This window comes from Cajanus cajan, chromosome 11 (genome assembly GCF_000230855.2).
Source record: "Cajanus cajan strain Asha chromosome 11, NIPB_CcT2T_4, whole genome shotgun sequence".
NCBI classification, from domain to species: Eukaryota; Viridiplantae; Streptophyta; class Magnoliopsida; order Fabales; family Fabaceae; genus Cajanus; species Cajanus cajan.
In genome coordinates, this window is record NC_138527.1 from 7,711,601 (window position 1) to 7,724,429 (window position 12,829).

General features: G+C 34.7%; 1 protein-coding gene across 1 annotated transcript in view; it reads right to left on the bottom strand.

The window, feature by feature from the left end:
• Positions 1-563: 563 nt before the first annotated feature.
• Positions 564-12,829, bottom strand: part of LOC109810670 (putative clathrin assembly protein At2g01600) — a 29,789-nt gene continuing 17,523 nt past the window's right edge. The window contains exons 6-15 of the mRNA XM_020374184.3: positions 4,780-4,872; positions 4,596-4,646; positions 3,861-3,926; positions 3,703-3,768; positions 3,545-3,625; positions 3,371-3,451; positions 2,655-2,813; positions 2,498-2,579; positions 2,306-2,409; positions 564-1,001 (exon numbers count right to left, since the gene is read on the bottom strand). Of these exons, the coding sequence (XP_020229773.2) occupies positions 714-1,001; positions 2,306-2,409; positions 2,498-2,579; positions 2,655-2,813; positions 3,371-3,451; positions 3,545-3,625; positions 3,703-3,768; positions 3,861-3,926; positions 4,596-4,646; positions 4,780-4,872 (1,071 nt within the window). The 3' untranslated portion in view covers positions 564-713. The remainder of the gene's footprint in view (positions 1,002-2,305; positions 2,410-2,497; positions 2,580-2,654; positions 2,814-3,370; positions 3,452-3,544; positions 3,626-3,702; positions 3,769-3,860; positions 3,927-4,595; positions 4,647-4,779; positions 4,873-12,829) is intronic.

The window sequence follows — 12,829 nt, forward strand, 5'->3', positions numbered from 1 at the left end:
AATTAAAGGGATGTGTGTTTTATTGTCCTAATTGTAGTATGAGAATTATTAAAATTGAAAATGGTGAAATCAATGGGAGTACAATTTCACAAGAAGTGACAGTTAATGAAGTTAGAGTGCAAGTTTCTTTGACTTATACATCTAACAATAAAATGAGTGTTACTCTAATTGTTGTGTCAAAAAACTGTGAAAAATAGCAACACAATAATGAATTCATTATTCAAAATAAAGTTATTATAGAAGAACCGTAAGAAGTAACATTAAGGAGGTCTCAAAGAGAAAAGAGACTAATTATTTTGAACTATATGATATATCTACATGAGTTAGAAACTTACTTAAGCATTAATGATTATGATATAGTTTCATTTTCACAAGCTATAAGTTATCATAATTCTGAAAAGTGGTTAAATGTCATAAAAGAATAATTAAAATCCATGGAACAAAATGGTGTTTGGGACCTTGTAATAAAAAATATCACCTTATCTTGATCCACATCTTGTTAAAATACTCAAATATCATGTAAAGCTTGGTAAATGCTTAATGAAGATTGTAGAAGATTTGCATAACCCAAAAAATGAGAATGGAGGTGTATTCAGAGAAAAAAAGAATCACATCATTCTGTATTATTATAAAATGATTGACATTATAACTATGTTATCTCAATTTTAAATTTCATTTAAGAAAACATCTATCTAACAAAATAGTGTTCCTAGCTATATGAAGCCAGTGCTTCCAAATGGATTGTTATTATGTGGGTGAGAAACAGGAAATGCCCCGTATCCTGCATCCCCAAAGGGATTTGCTGGGTTCATCACCATATGTTGCTGCAGTGGCTGATATGGACCAAAGGGATTTACTTGCTGCTGAGGAGGAATGCTACTTGATAAAGCAAAAGGGTCTTGCACTTCAAATGGATTTTTGGCATATACCGCTTGCTGTGCAGATCTGTATGTTCCTTCATCATATAAGCTGTTAAGGGTGAGGGAATCCAATCCACCAGCCTGATATTCAATGATAAACACAGATGAAGCTAAAGTCACAAATGTTACTCAATTTAATTAAACAATCTAACATGTCAATAACCTAACAATTAACTCATGATTTTGTTTAACAACCATAAAAATAAGTGTTAATATGTCCACAAGGAAAGGAAACACCCGCAAATCACTTGATGGAACAAAGTGTGTTACTTATCAATATGACATGATATTAACTATTAAGCAGTACCAAGACAGTAGATCTTAACAACACCTTAACAACAGATAAAACCAAGTGTAACCTGATAAAATAATGTTATACAATAAAAGATAAACAGTAGATGTAGACCTAAACAATCTTAGTTAGCATTGATAAATAAAATATAGCGCTTAGTTCTTGCAGGTAATGCATATTTATGTCTCTCTCTCTCTTAAAACAGAACTACAAATCCTACACATCGCAAATGTAAGCAGTGCAGTGTACACTGCATTATAGTATACTTCGTATATGACCCACGGCAAATAATTTCCTGTAAATGTCATTTTCAATAATCCAAACTGTTGAATCATGAGACAACTAAAAACATGTTTGGAACTAAGTCAAATTAACTTTGATCCACGTCCTAGAGAAGCAAATTTTAGTAACTTTTGCATCTTTTATCAATTTTAACGTGATTTTTGGGTCTAATGCACATTAAAAAATCCACTCCAAAGGTGCTAAGTTGATCAACATAAATGCTAGCTTTTTTGAAAAAAATGAATATTCGACAGTATAAAATTCAAAATTCTAAACAGTAGTTTCAAAATCATATGACGCATAAGTTTCAAAGGAAAAGGATACTGATTGAAAAATTAACTTGAATGAATGAAAAAATGTAGGCAACCAGAAAATCATATATAGTCGTTGAAGAGTACTAGAAAAGCTATATTACAACTTGCATACAGAACAAGCTAACTAACCTACCGAAAGTGTAAGTGACAGGTCAGTTACAACCAAAACAGAGTACTACACATGAACATGATACCAACAGACTATTCATACAAACCAAATATTGAAACCGAAGACAGCAAAATAAAGAGTAAAACCCTATACTCTAATACAAACCAACAAAAAAAATATTTAAAATATAAAATTTCCTGAGTGTGGTTTATAATATCATCAGCTGTTTAATCCAACAACTGAATTTAGCAAATGCTGCTTATCAATTGCATAACTTTGAACTTACACTGATTATTTCTGAGAAATAAATTGTTTTTAAAGCTTTCATAGGAAGCTAGTAAAAAGTAAGCTGAACCACACACGCACTGAAAACGTTAGAAGGACCTACCAATTGTCTCTCGTTGACTGAAGAAATATTGGTACTTGGAATGGAGACCAAGGCAAGCTCCCATCCAGTTGGATCAAAATCTTTGGCCTGGGAAGCACTTGAATCTAAAGCACAAAACAGTCATGTATGAGAAACCATCTAGCAAACCTCACTAAATTTCAGAATGTTGAAAGCTGAGAAACAAAAACTCACCAGTTTCATTGGGGACTATGGCTAGAGCAAGGGCATTTCTTTCTTCTATCAAGGATACATCAGGTGTACTGTCATTCAATCCCTGCTACCAGGACAAAAAATGAAGATAGTAGAAAAAAATAATCTGACATAACTGAACCTAGGATCAATGTTTCACCAGTAAATCTCCAGTTTCAAAATTGTTGTCAGACAGTGGAGGAGGAGAAGCAGGCTCGGAATTTGAGACAACATCATCAACAGGCACTGATGGCTCCCCTTCAGATAATTTCTTATCTTCAATTGTAGGAACATCTTCTTGTCTGTAAGTCAATTGTAACTGTTGATACAGAAGATTAGTGATTTAGCCAAATCCAAAAGCTAAAAGTAAAAATAATGCATTGATGTCTAGATAATACTACCTCCATTCCTATATATAAGAAACAAGTAGTTAATTCATCAATACCAATAAAAGTAGTTCAATTAGTTAATTATAATTAACAATACCATAATTTGAAATTTTATTCTAAAAATACCCTTAGAATTAAATAGTATAGGTGGTAGTTATATTTAATAATACTACTCAAAAGTCAAATATAATTTTTCAACCAATGAGCATGAGTGGTAGTTGCCCAATAAATGTATTCACTTTCATGGAAAATGAGTAGAAAACTCATCAATAAACTCACAATAAATTAAGGGTATAAAAAACAATTACCAATTAATACATTTAGAAGTATACATGTTTCTTATAATTAGGACCAAAATAAAACTCTTGCTTGTTTCTCATATATAAGAACAGAAGTAGTACCAAACTATCAATTAAAATAAAAACAAACATAATAATAAAAAAATTGTGACAATTATTCTTTTACAAACAAATAATTATGGACTCACCAATGCCTCACTTGGAATTGTAACCACACTCGGTGCCTCCTTTACGTAGTCTTCCATGGTTTCAAGAAATGATTGTGGGGGCTAAAAAACATCAAAATGTAAGCAATGAGAAGAAATTAAAAATGAAACAGAAAACTTGTTACACCAAATTGATGCAACAACGTAGACACGTACCTCTCTTAAAACAGGAAAATGAAAATTCCTAGCAAGTTCCAACCCTTTGCATATTTCATAGAAATCAGAGAGACTTGCTGCCTGCAACCACTCAGGCATCTCAATACAAGCATCAAGAAAATATATTGCTAAAGTCTAGGGAGCCTACAAATAATCACCTGCTGACCCGCACGTTTATAGACATCAATGGCTTTGATAGCTTCATGTCTTGGCATCTCAAAAAACTACAAGGAAATCAAGAAACTATCTCTTACCAATTTTGCACAAAGATTTTATTCAAACCTGATAATGTAGCATAGGTAACATGTTCATTTACCTTATCAACAAGATTGATAATGCCGTCATTAATAGCACAATAAATTTTAAAGCTCTCTTTCAGAACCTAAAATAATTATAAGAACCGGATCAATAACAGCACTAATCAATTTAAAAAGCCAATCATATATGAATTTTGAAAAAAATATATAACTTGAATATAAATGAACAAATGGTACAAAAGAAAAATATATGACACTTTACCACTCAGGAGGGTGATCAGTTAAATTATAGAAATTTACAACTACCAAATGAGGGATAATTACAAAAAAAATTGTTAACATGATTGTTGTCCCCTTCCTAAAACAATGTATTAGATGAAGACGATAGAAAATCATTCTAACATTACCAAGGATCCAACACGGAGAAGAATTTTATCAGTCCCACTAAATTTTAAGGAAGTGGTAGATAGTCTAGATATGTGAATGTTCATTGGTCAATGCTTGAGTTCCACAGCCTAACAATTTAGTTTTACATTGTTGTAACCCACTTAAACAGAAACAAAAGAGGAAGTGTTTCACAACTTATAAGATCAATTGATCAACCAAATTAAGTTTCAGTCAACTGCAAAATAATCTATCATAATTTCCCATAGGCAGCCAAGCAAGTGCCATGTAAGATTACCAACAGGAATCTATCAGAAATATGACAAATTTGAAGAATGCTTTTACATATATAAACTAATTTTTTCCAACCTATCTGAAATTCGAAATGAATAGCTTGGCACAATACATACCAGAGCCAGAGCATATTGTATCAAATAGTTACTATTGGATGCTCCTTCTGGCTGAAAAGTTGCAGTACAATGTTAGCAATTATTTAAAAAAACATATAATTGATACAGCAATATTTGGAAGAGAGGAGAGGAAGATACAAAAAAAGAAAAAGACAATGAATATCCACAAGTTCCAGAATGTTACACGACAACCAACAAGTCGATAAAGTAGCTGCTGCAAAGCAGGCAATTGCTCCAATAGCTCCTCACTATTCAAATCCCTGGTCCTGCTGTACCCCTGCTTGGCAGAAAAAAACATGAAAAATGTTGTGAATAATATCATGATATTTAGTACTTATTGTATAGATACACAATATCTTATTTAGGGTAAACAAAATATTTCCTAATCATGTGTATTGAATGAATTGAGCACATATATAAAGCTGTTCTCTGAGGCACACGATGTCAGCTCATCTTTTATGCCTCTGCTCTTTACTCTCAACATGGTATTTAGAGCCTCACAGAAGTACACCCTTTTGACAGTATCTACCCAGCAGACCCACTGTTTCCCATGAACAAATTTTTTGGCAAACCATGTTCATCTCGAGTTCCCCTCTCTCACTCCTCATCGTTTGACCCTGTACTGGCGAATTTTTCCATGGCTACAGCTGGCTAGCTGGCTTTCCACATCCTACTAAGCCTGATGCTCCAATTTTCTCTCACTTTCTGTTATCTATTGAGAAATTGGATGGCTCTAATTATTTGACACAGGCTTCCGAAATTCCTACATCACCCTATGTAGCAGTTTGGGGTACCAAGATCACCTCACAAGTAGAGCTGAATTTGTTGTAGCGACTAACCAAGCACATTGTGACAAAATTGATGCCCAAATATGCAATGCTATCAAGAACACTCTCCACACCTCCATCAAACCGATTTTTCGGCCCAATATCAATCGTGAATTGGTTTGAGAAGCGGCACATGCTCTAATTCTAAATATTATTACTAAATAATATTATTGATACTAATTTACTAAATACTAGTATATAAATACTACTATAGAGTATTCTATATTCTATCAATCTATATATGGATAGATTTGATAAATTTGTCTAAATATTATTATATATTAATATTAATTGTAGAAAATAATAGGGAAAATTTTCATACATAATTATGCAGTAAAAGTACTGCCTACATAGAAATATTACATTAAAGACTATTCCTTGATTCACGGAATAATAAAAGGAAACAAATAAAAAACAATAATAACAAAGATCTTATTTTTAAAACAGAATAAATTAAAGCCTTATTTCTTCTAATAACTAAATCTACAGTATTTTAATTCCTATAACACCCCCCTCCCCTTTCAAGTTGATGCATAGATGTCTATCATACCCAACTTGCTTATCAAACATTCAAAAATGGATCTTGCTCGACTCTTGGTCAAGATGTTAGCTGTTTGTTGATTGGAAGGCCCAAATGGCAAGCAAATTATTCTAGCATCCAATGTTTCCTTTATAAAGTGACGACCAACCTCAATATGCTTTGTCTTATCTTGCTAAATAGGAATGTGAGCTATGCTTATTGCAGTCTTGCTGTCATAGTATAGCTTCAATGGTAGTTCAACTGTCATCTTCAGTTCTTCAAGGACTCTATAAATCCATAGACCTTCACAAATTCCTTGGGCCATTGCTCTAAATTTCGCTTCTACCCTGCTTCTAGTAACAACTCCTTGTTTCTTGCTTCTTCAAGTTACCAAATTTCCCCACACAGGTGCAATACCTTGAGGTAGATTTTTTGTGAGTAACAGACCCGACCCAATCTGCATCAGTGAAAACAACATTCTTTTCACTGTGGTTTTTGAAAAATAGACCTTTACCTTAGTTGCTTTTTAAGTTCCTCAAAATTTAATAGACTGCCTCAAGGTGTTCTTCATAAAAAGAGTGCATAACCTGATTTTACAACACTCAGAGAAAAAGCAATGTCAAGTCGGGTATGAGATAGGTAAATTAGTTTTCCAACCAACCTTTGGTATCTTCCAACATCAATGGGAACACTTCCTTTTTTCCAAAGTTTCACATTGGGATCTATGGGAGTATCTACTAGTCTACAACCACTCATTCATGTTTCCTCCAAGAGGTTCCAAATGCATTTCCATTTGGAAACAAGAATTCCCTTTTTGAGCGAGCAATCTACATGCCAAGAAAGTATCTCAAAGGTCCCAAGTCCTTGATCTCGAATTCTACTACCAAGCTCTTTTTCAACCTCTCTAATTTTACTTCATCATTTCCGGTGAGGATGATGTCGTCAACATAGACTATTAGTGCAACAACTTTTCCTTTAGAGGAAAATTTTGTAAATAAGGTGTAATCTGCTTGCCCTTGTCTTTTCCTTTAGAGTATCCTTGTCTTTTTACTGATTGAGTGAGCCTTTCAAACCATGCCCTTGGAGATTGTTTAAGTCCACATAGAGACATTTTTAGTTTACATACCTTTGACCCAAATTTGTCTTTGAAACCAGGAGGACTGTCCCTATATACCTCTTCCTCCAAGTTGTTGTTGAGGAAGGCATTTTTAACATCTAATTGATGCAATGACCAATCTAAGTTGGCTTCAAGAGATAAGATAATTCTAACAATGTTCAAATTTGCAACTGGGGAAAAGGTCTCTAAGTAGTCTATACCATAGGTCTGAGTGAATCCCTTAGCCACTAGTTGTGCCTTGTATCCTTCCACCGAACCATCATAATTTCATTTCATAGTGAAAACCCATTTATAGCCCACAGTTTCTTCCCAGCTAGTAATGGCACAATACTCCCAAGTATGATTCATCTCAAAGGCTTTCATCTCCTCAAAACCAGTGTCCATCCACTTTGGAACCTTTAGAGCTTCCTATACATTGTTTGGAATAACTACACTAGACAATTGAGGTAAATGCAACAAAGGATGAAGATAAATTTGAGTATGACTCAAATTTGGATAGGGGATGCTTAGTACAAGATCTAACACCTTTGTGAAGGGATAGGCATATTTATTTTGGAAGACTCGATTTGATTATTGGATTTAGGAGATTTACATGTACCAAGCTCATTGATTAAATTCTCCCTCAGTCTAGACTCATGGCAATGTTGGAGAGTTTGTCCATCTTCAATTTCCACATTTTTCTTTCTCATATAAACCTTTCCTTTCCAAATTCAGCCACAATTGTTTAACTCATTTCCTGTTTCTTTACAAGAATTATCATGTTGTTGCATTTAGGCTAGTTCTTCCTTATTTTCGATATTAGAGGGTTGTTTAGAACAATTTTGCTTTGAAGATGTAGCGCTAGATTCGTTGAGAACCTCAATCATTATGAGAGTAGGTTTAGAAAATGAATCTTGGCAATTTTGTTTTGGGGCATCGGTGCAAGTCTCAAAATTTTGTGAAATAAGCATGTCATTTGAAAGATTTATAGTTTCAAAATAATCTTCCTTTGAAGTCCCCCTGGAGATAAATGTCATGAAAACAAGATTGGTTTTCGAAGAAGGTGACATCCATAGTTACAAAATATCTTTTTGATTTTGGATCAAAACACTTGTATCCTTTTTGGGTGGGAGAGAAACCAATGAAAAAACATTTTATAGCACATGGGTCAAGTTTTCCAATTTCTTATGTTCATGAACTATTGGAAAAAACCCAAGTCCCACATCGACTAGAGATTAGGCAATTGAATAATATATAAGTGGAAAGCAACCCTCACCTTACAAGCCGGTTTTGTAGGGTTGAGTTAGGCTTAATCCACTATTCTAACATGGTATCAGAGCTTAGGTCTATTCTTTTAGATTTTTTTTTTTCTCTTCTTGCAGGGGCATTCACCGGCTGCCCACCACCGCCGGCCGACCACCGCCGCCGGCCGACCGCCGCCACCGTCCGACCGCCGCCGCCGTCCGACCGATCGCCGCCGACGTCCGACCGTTTGCCGCCGCTGTTTGCCGTCGACCGCCGCCGTTTGCCGCTGCCGCCGTCCGACCGATCGCCACCGACCGACCGCCGCCGCCGTCGACCGCCGCCGTTTGCCGCCGTTTGCCGCCGTCCAAGCCCAATAGTGCTGGACGTGAGGGGGTGTATTGGGAAAAACCCAAGTCCCACATCGACTAGAGATTAGGCAATTGAATAATATATAAGTGGAAAGCAACCCTCACCTTACAAGCCGGTTTTGTAGGGTTGAGTTAGGCTTAATCCACTATTCTAACATGGTATCAGAGCCATTTAGATCCACTTTAAAAATGGGCCACCCACCATTGATGCATGCCTCATAGGCATGAGGGGGTGTATAGGGAAAAACCCAAGTCCCGCCAATCCTAGATCATTAAAAAGGGCCACCCACCATTTATCCACGTACCAAGCCCAATAGTGCTGGACGTGAGGGGGTGTATTGGGAAAAACCCAAGTCCCACATCGACTAGAGATTAGGCAATTGAATAATATATAAGTGGAAAGCAACCCTCACCTTACAAGCCAGTTTTGTAGGGTTGAGTTAGGCTTAATCCACTATTATAACATGAACAAAAGTAGTACAACCAAATTTTTTTTTTAATGGTAAATCATTTGAAATACATTTCAAAGGAAAATGCTCTTCAAAAGTAGGAAAAGGAGTTTGAAATTGTAAAACCTTGGGTGGCATGTGGTTAATTAAATATGCAATAGTCAAAACAGCCTCAGCCCATAAATATTTAGGAACTTTAGTAGAGAAGAGTAAAGCTCTAGCCACTTCTAGAAGATGTTTATTTTTTCTCTCTGCAATCCCATTTTGTTAAAGTGTATTAGCACAAGAACTATGATGGACAACCCCATTTTCAAGAAAAAAATTTCCTAAGATTATTATAAAATACTCCATACCATTATCACTTTTGAAGACTTGTATATTTGTTTGAAACTGAATTTGTACCATTTTAAAGAAATTTTGTACAGCTTGTTCAACCTGAGATTTTTCTTTTAATAAGTACACCCAACAAAGTCTAGTGTGGCCATCTATAAAGTGATGAACCATTTTTTGTTGGTGAGTGTCCTTATTTTGTTAGGGTCCCAAACATCACTGTGAATAACAACAAATGGTTTTGATGGTTTATAAGATTGCAAAGGAAAAGAAGTGTGATGATGTTTTGCAAATTCACAAATTTCACAATGAAGCAAAGAGGGGTCTTTATTACCAAACAACTTAGGAAATAAGTGTTTTATATATCTAAAACTAGGGTGGCCTAACCAAAAATGTCATAACATGATATCCTCATTATTATTTGAAATAAAAATAGATTCAAAAGCAGGAACTAAATGTTTGGGTTTGCTATCTTGATTCAAGTCCATCTTCAAAAACGTAGAGTCCTCCACTCACCTTACCACTGCCAATTATCCTCCCCATGTTCAAATGCTTAAACTGACAATGAGATTGAAAGAAATGGACTTGACAATTTTTATCTTAACCAATTTACTAACTGACAATAGATTACAAGACAAGTTAGGAACATGCAAGACATTTTGGAGAGTTAATGAGGATAAGACAATAGAACCTTTTCCTACAATGGCTGAAAAAGAGCCATATGCAATCTTAATTTTTTGGCTACCTGAGCAAGGAGTATATGCAAAGAAAAAACTAGACTCTCCCATCATGTGATTGGAAGCACTTGAACCAATAATCCATGTACGATTGGAATTAACACTATGAAGGGTTGTTGTTAAGAAGTTACCTTTTTGAGCTATGGAGCAAGGAGTTTGCGACTCAAGGAGTTTGTCCAGTTGGTCTAATTGTTCCTTAGTGGATGGAAGTGAACTTGAGGGAGACTACTTCTCTTAATCAAAAATGCTAACATGGAGTGCACAATGATAGATCAATTTTTGTATATCTTTTTATGCATTATTTTTTGTTTATTTGACTTTTATTAGTATCATATTGTGATATTTTAGCTTTGATTTGTTTTAGTGAGTCATTTTGGTTTTAGTTGTAAATTCTAGTTAATTTTCATATTTTTCCCTATTTTGACATTGTTTCTTGTGCAAGCCATATCTAGAGCTCCCAACATCGGATTGGGACATTCTCGATGTCCTTGGAAAGATAAGAGAAAGTTCTACAACTTCTTTGTTGGGAGCAAAGGCTAGTTCGGATGTTAAGTGACCCAAAATTGCGTTGCAAAGTTACGGCCCTGCACAACAAATTTCTTTTTCTTTTTAGATTGTAATGTTAGGATTTGTTTAGTGATGTAATTAGTTAATTTAGTGGACTGGTTCTTTAATTACTCAGATTATTAGGCCCATTAGTGTAGTCTATGAATAAGTGTAACACATGTACTTGAAATCATATTCCTTATTTTTCAGATTTTGGAGTCGTTTCTTCTACAAGTATCTCAAAAATTCTCTCTCACTCTATCGGATTTTCTCTCTTACTTACACGAATTGGATTGCTGCAACATGATTATGATGCATGACTAATTCTTTAATCGATTCTAAGTTTCAAGAATTACGGTAAAATTCAAGTTCCCCATCTTTTTACCGTTCTCTGTTGCTCTTCTTTTCTATTCTAGGTTTTTCTTAATTTTTCATGATTATGAATTTCATTTTGGATGTAGATCAGAGATTGAAGATTAATTTTATATCTAAATTTATATTTAAATTTAGACCTAAAATAACCTAAATTGCCTAATTCAACCGTTCACTGTTCTTGAATTTTATTGAAATTGTGAGATCGTGATTATGTTTCATGTTTTGGTGAAATTCATAGATCTAGATTTAGATATACGTTTTTTATTAAGTTCGTGTTGAATTAGGTTGAGTGAGAATTCGGATTTATTGTTGAACTATTAAAATTTTGCCATACGGATTGAAACTTTGAATCGATATTTCTCTGATTGAATTTTTTATTCTTAATTCTTTGTTTTGTTGATTAAATACTGTGTTGAAATATTAAAAATCCCCTTGCTAATTGCGTGATAAATACGAATTAAATGTGCTTGTGTCTTTGTGAAGAATGACCTAGGTTGTTCTCTGTATAGCAAATTTTTAGGGTAAATCTAGTTTACTTTTGATAGTGACTTGGCAGGCTATCACATGACTCTCACTCCCTCCTTTATTTCCTCCAATTTGGGGGCTTCCCATGGATCTTCCAATAGGTTTCATGTGTATTCCACGGGCGTTTGCAATGATCACACCATGGCCTATCAGATTTTTTACCAAATCTCTTCCCTTCTTCATTATAATTCTTTGTAGCAAGAGTAGAACCGTCCACTTCTAAAACTGGGTTGACTTGTTCAAAATGATCCTTTGTCGTGCTTCTTCTCTCCTTATATCAGAGAAAAAACTTCACGAATTGTTGGCAAAGGTGTCTTCCCTAGAACTTTGCCCCTTACTTCATCAAGTTCTTTGTTTAGCTGAACAAGGAACAAAAATACTTGATCATTTTCTTGCCTTTTAACAAATTGAACACTATCCTTCATACACTTCCAGTTCTCCTCATAGTAGAGGTCTAGTTCCTACCGTAGAGTCATCAATTCATTATAGTAAGTAGTGACGTCCCTGTCACCCTATTTGGCATTCCATAATCTCGATTTCCATAACCTAAATTTTGGCTCAAGGAATTTTCAGATTTCCATAACCTAAAGTTATGTTCAAGCAATGATCAAGGAATTTTCAGATTTCCATAACCTAAATTTTGGATCCCCTTCACTAGGCTTAGGTACTTCTTTCGTAAGGAATCCAAATTTCCTAGTGCCTTTCAAAATTAGCCTAATAGTTGGGGACCATTCTGTGCAATTTTTTCCATTGAGACATTGTATAGTGACTTGAAGAGAGTTGGAAAAACCCTCTTGGTTGTTCAACGAAACATAGGGAATTCTACCTATGTCGTCACCTCTAGTTGTCTTGGTGTTGCCACTAATTGTTGTGGTGTCACTACTGGTTGTGCCAATTAGGGCAATCTTCCATGGGTCTGATAATGTTGCCATGAGGGAAGGAGAAGAAAATCCCTAGATTGGTAAACCTAGGGCTCTGATAACATGTAGAAAGTAATAGGGAAAACTTTCATATCTTACTCTAGAGTAAAAGTACTGCTTATATAGAAATACTACATTAAAGAGACTATTCCTTGATTCAAGGAATAATAAAAGGAAACAAATAAAAAGCAATAATAACAAAGATCTTATTTTTATAACAAAATAAATTAAATCCTTATTTCCTTTAATAATTAAATATGTAATATTTAAATTCCTACATTAATTAATCCTTATCT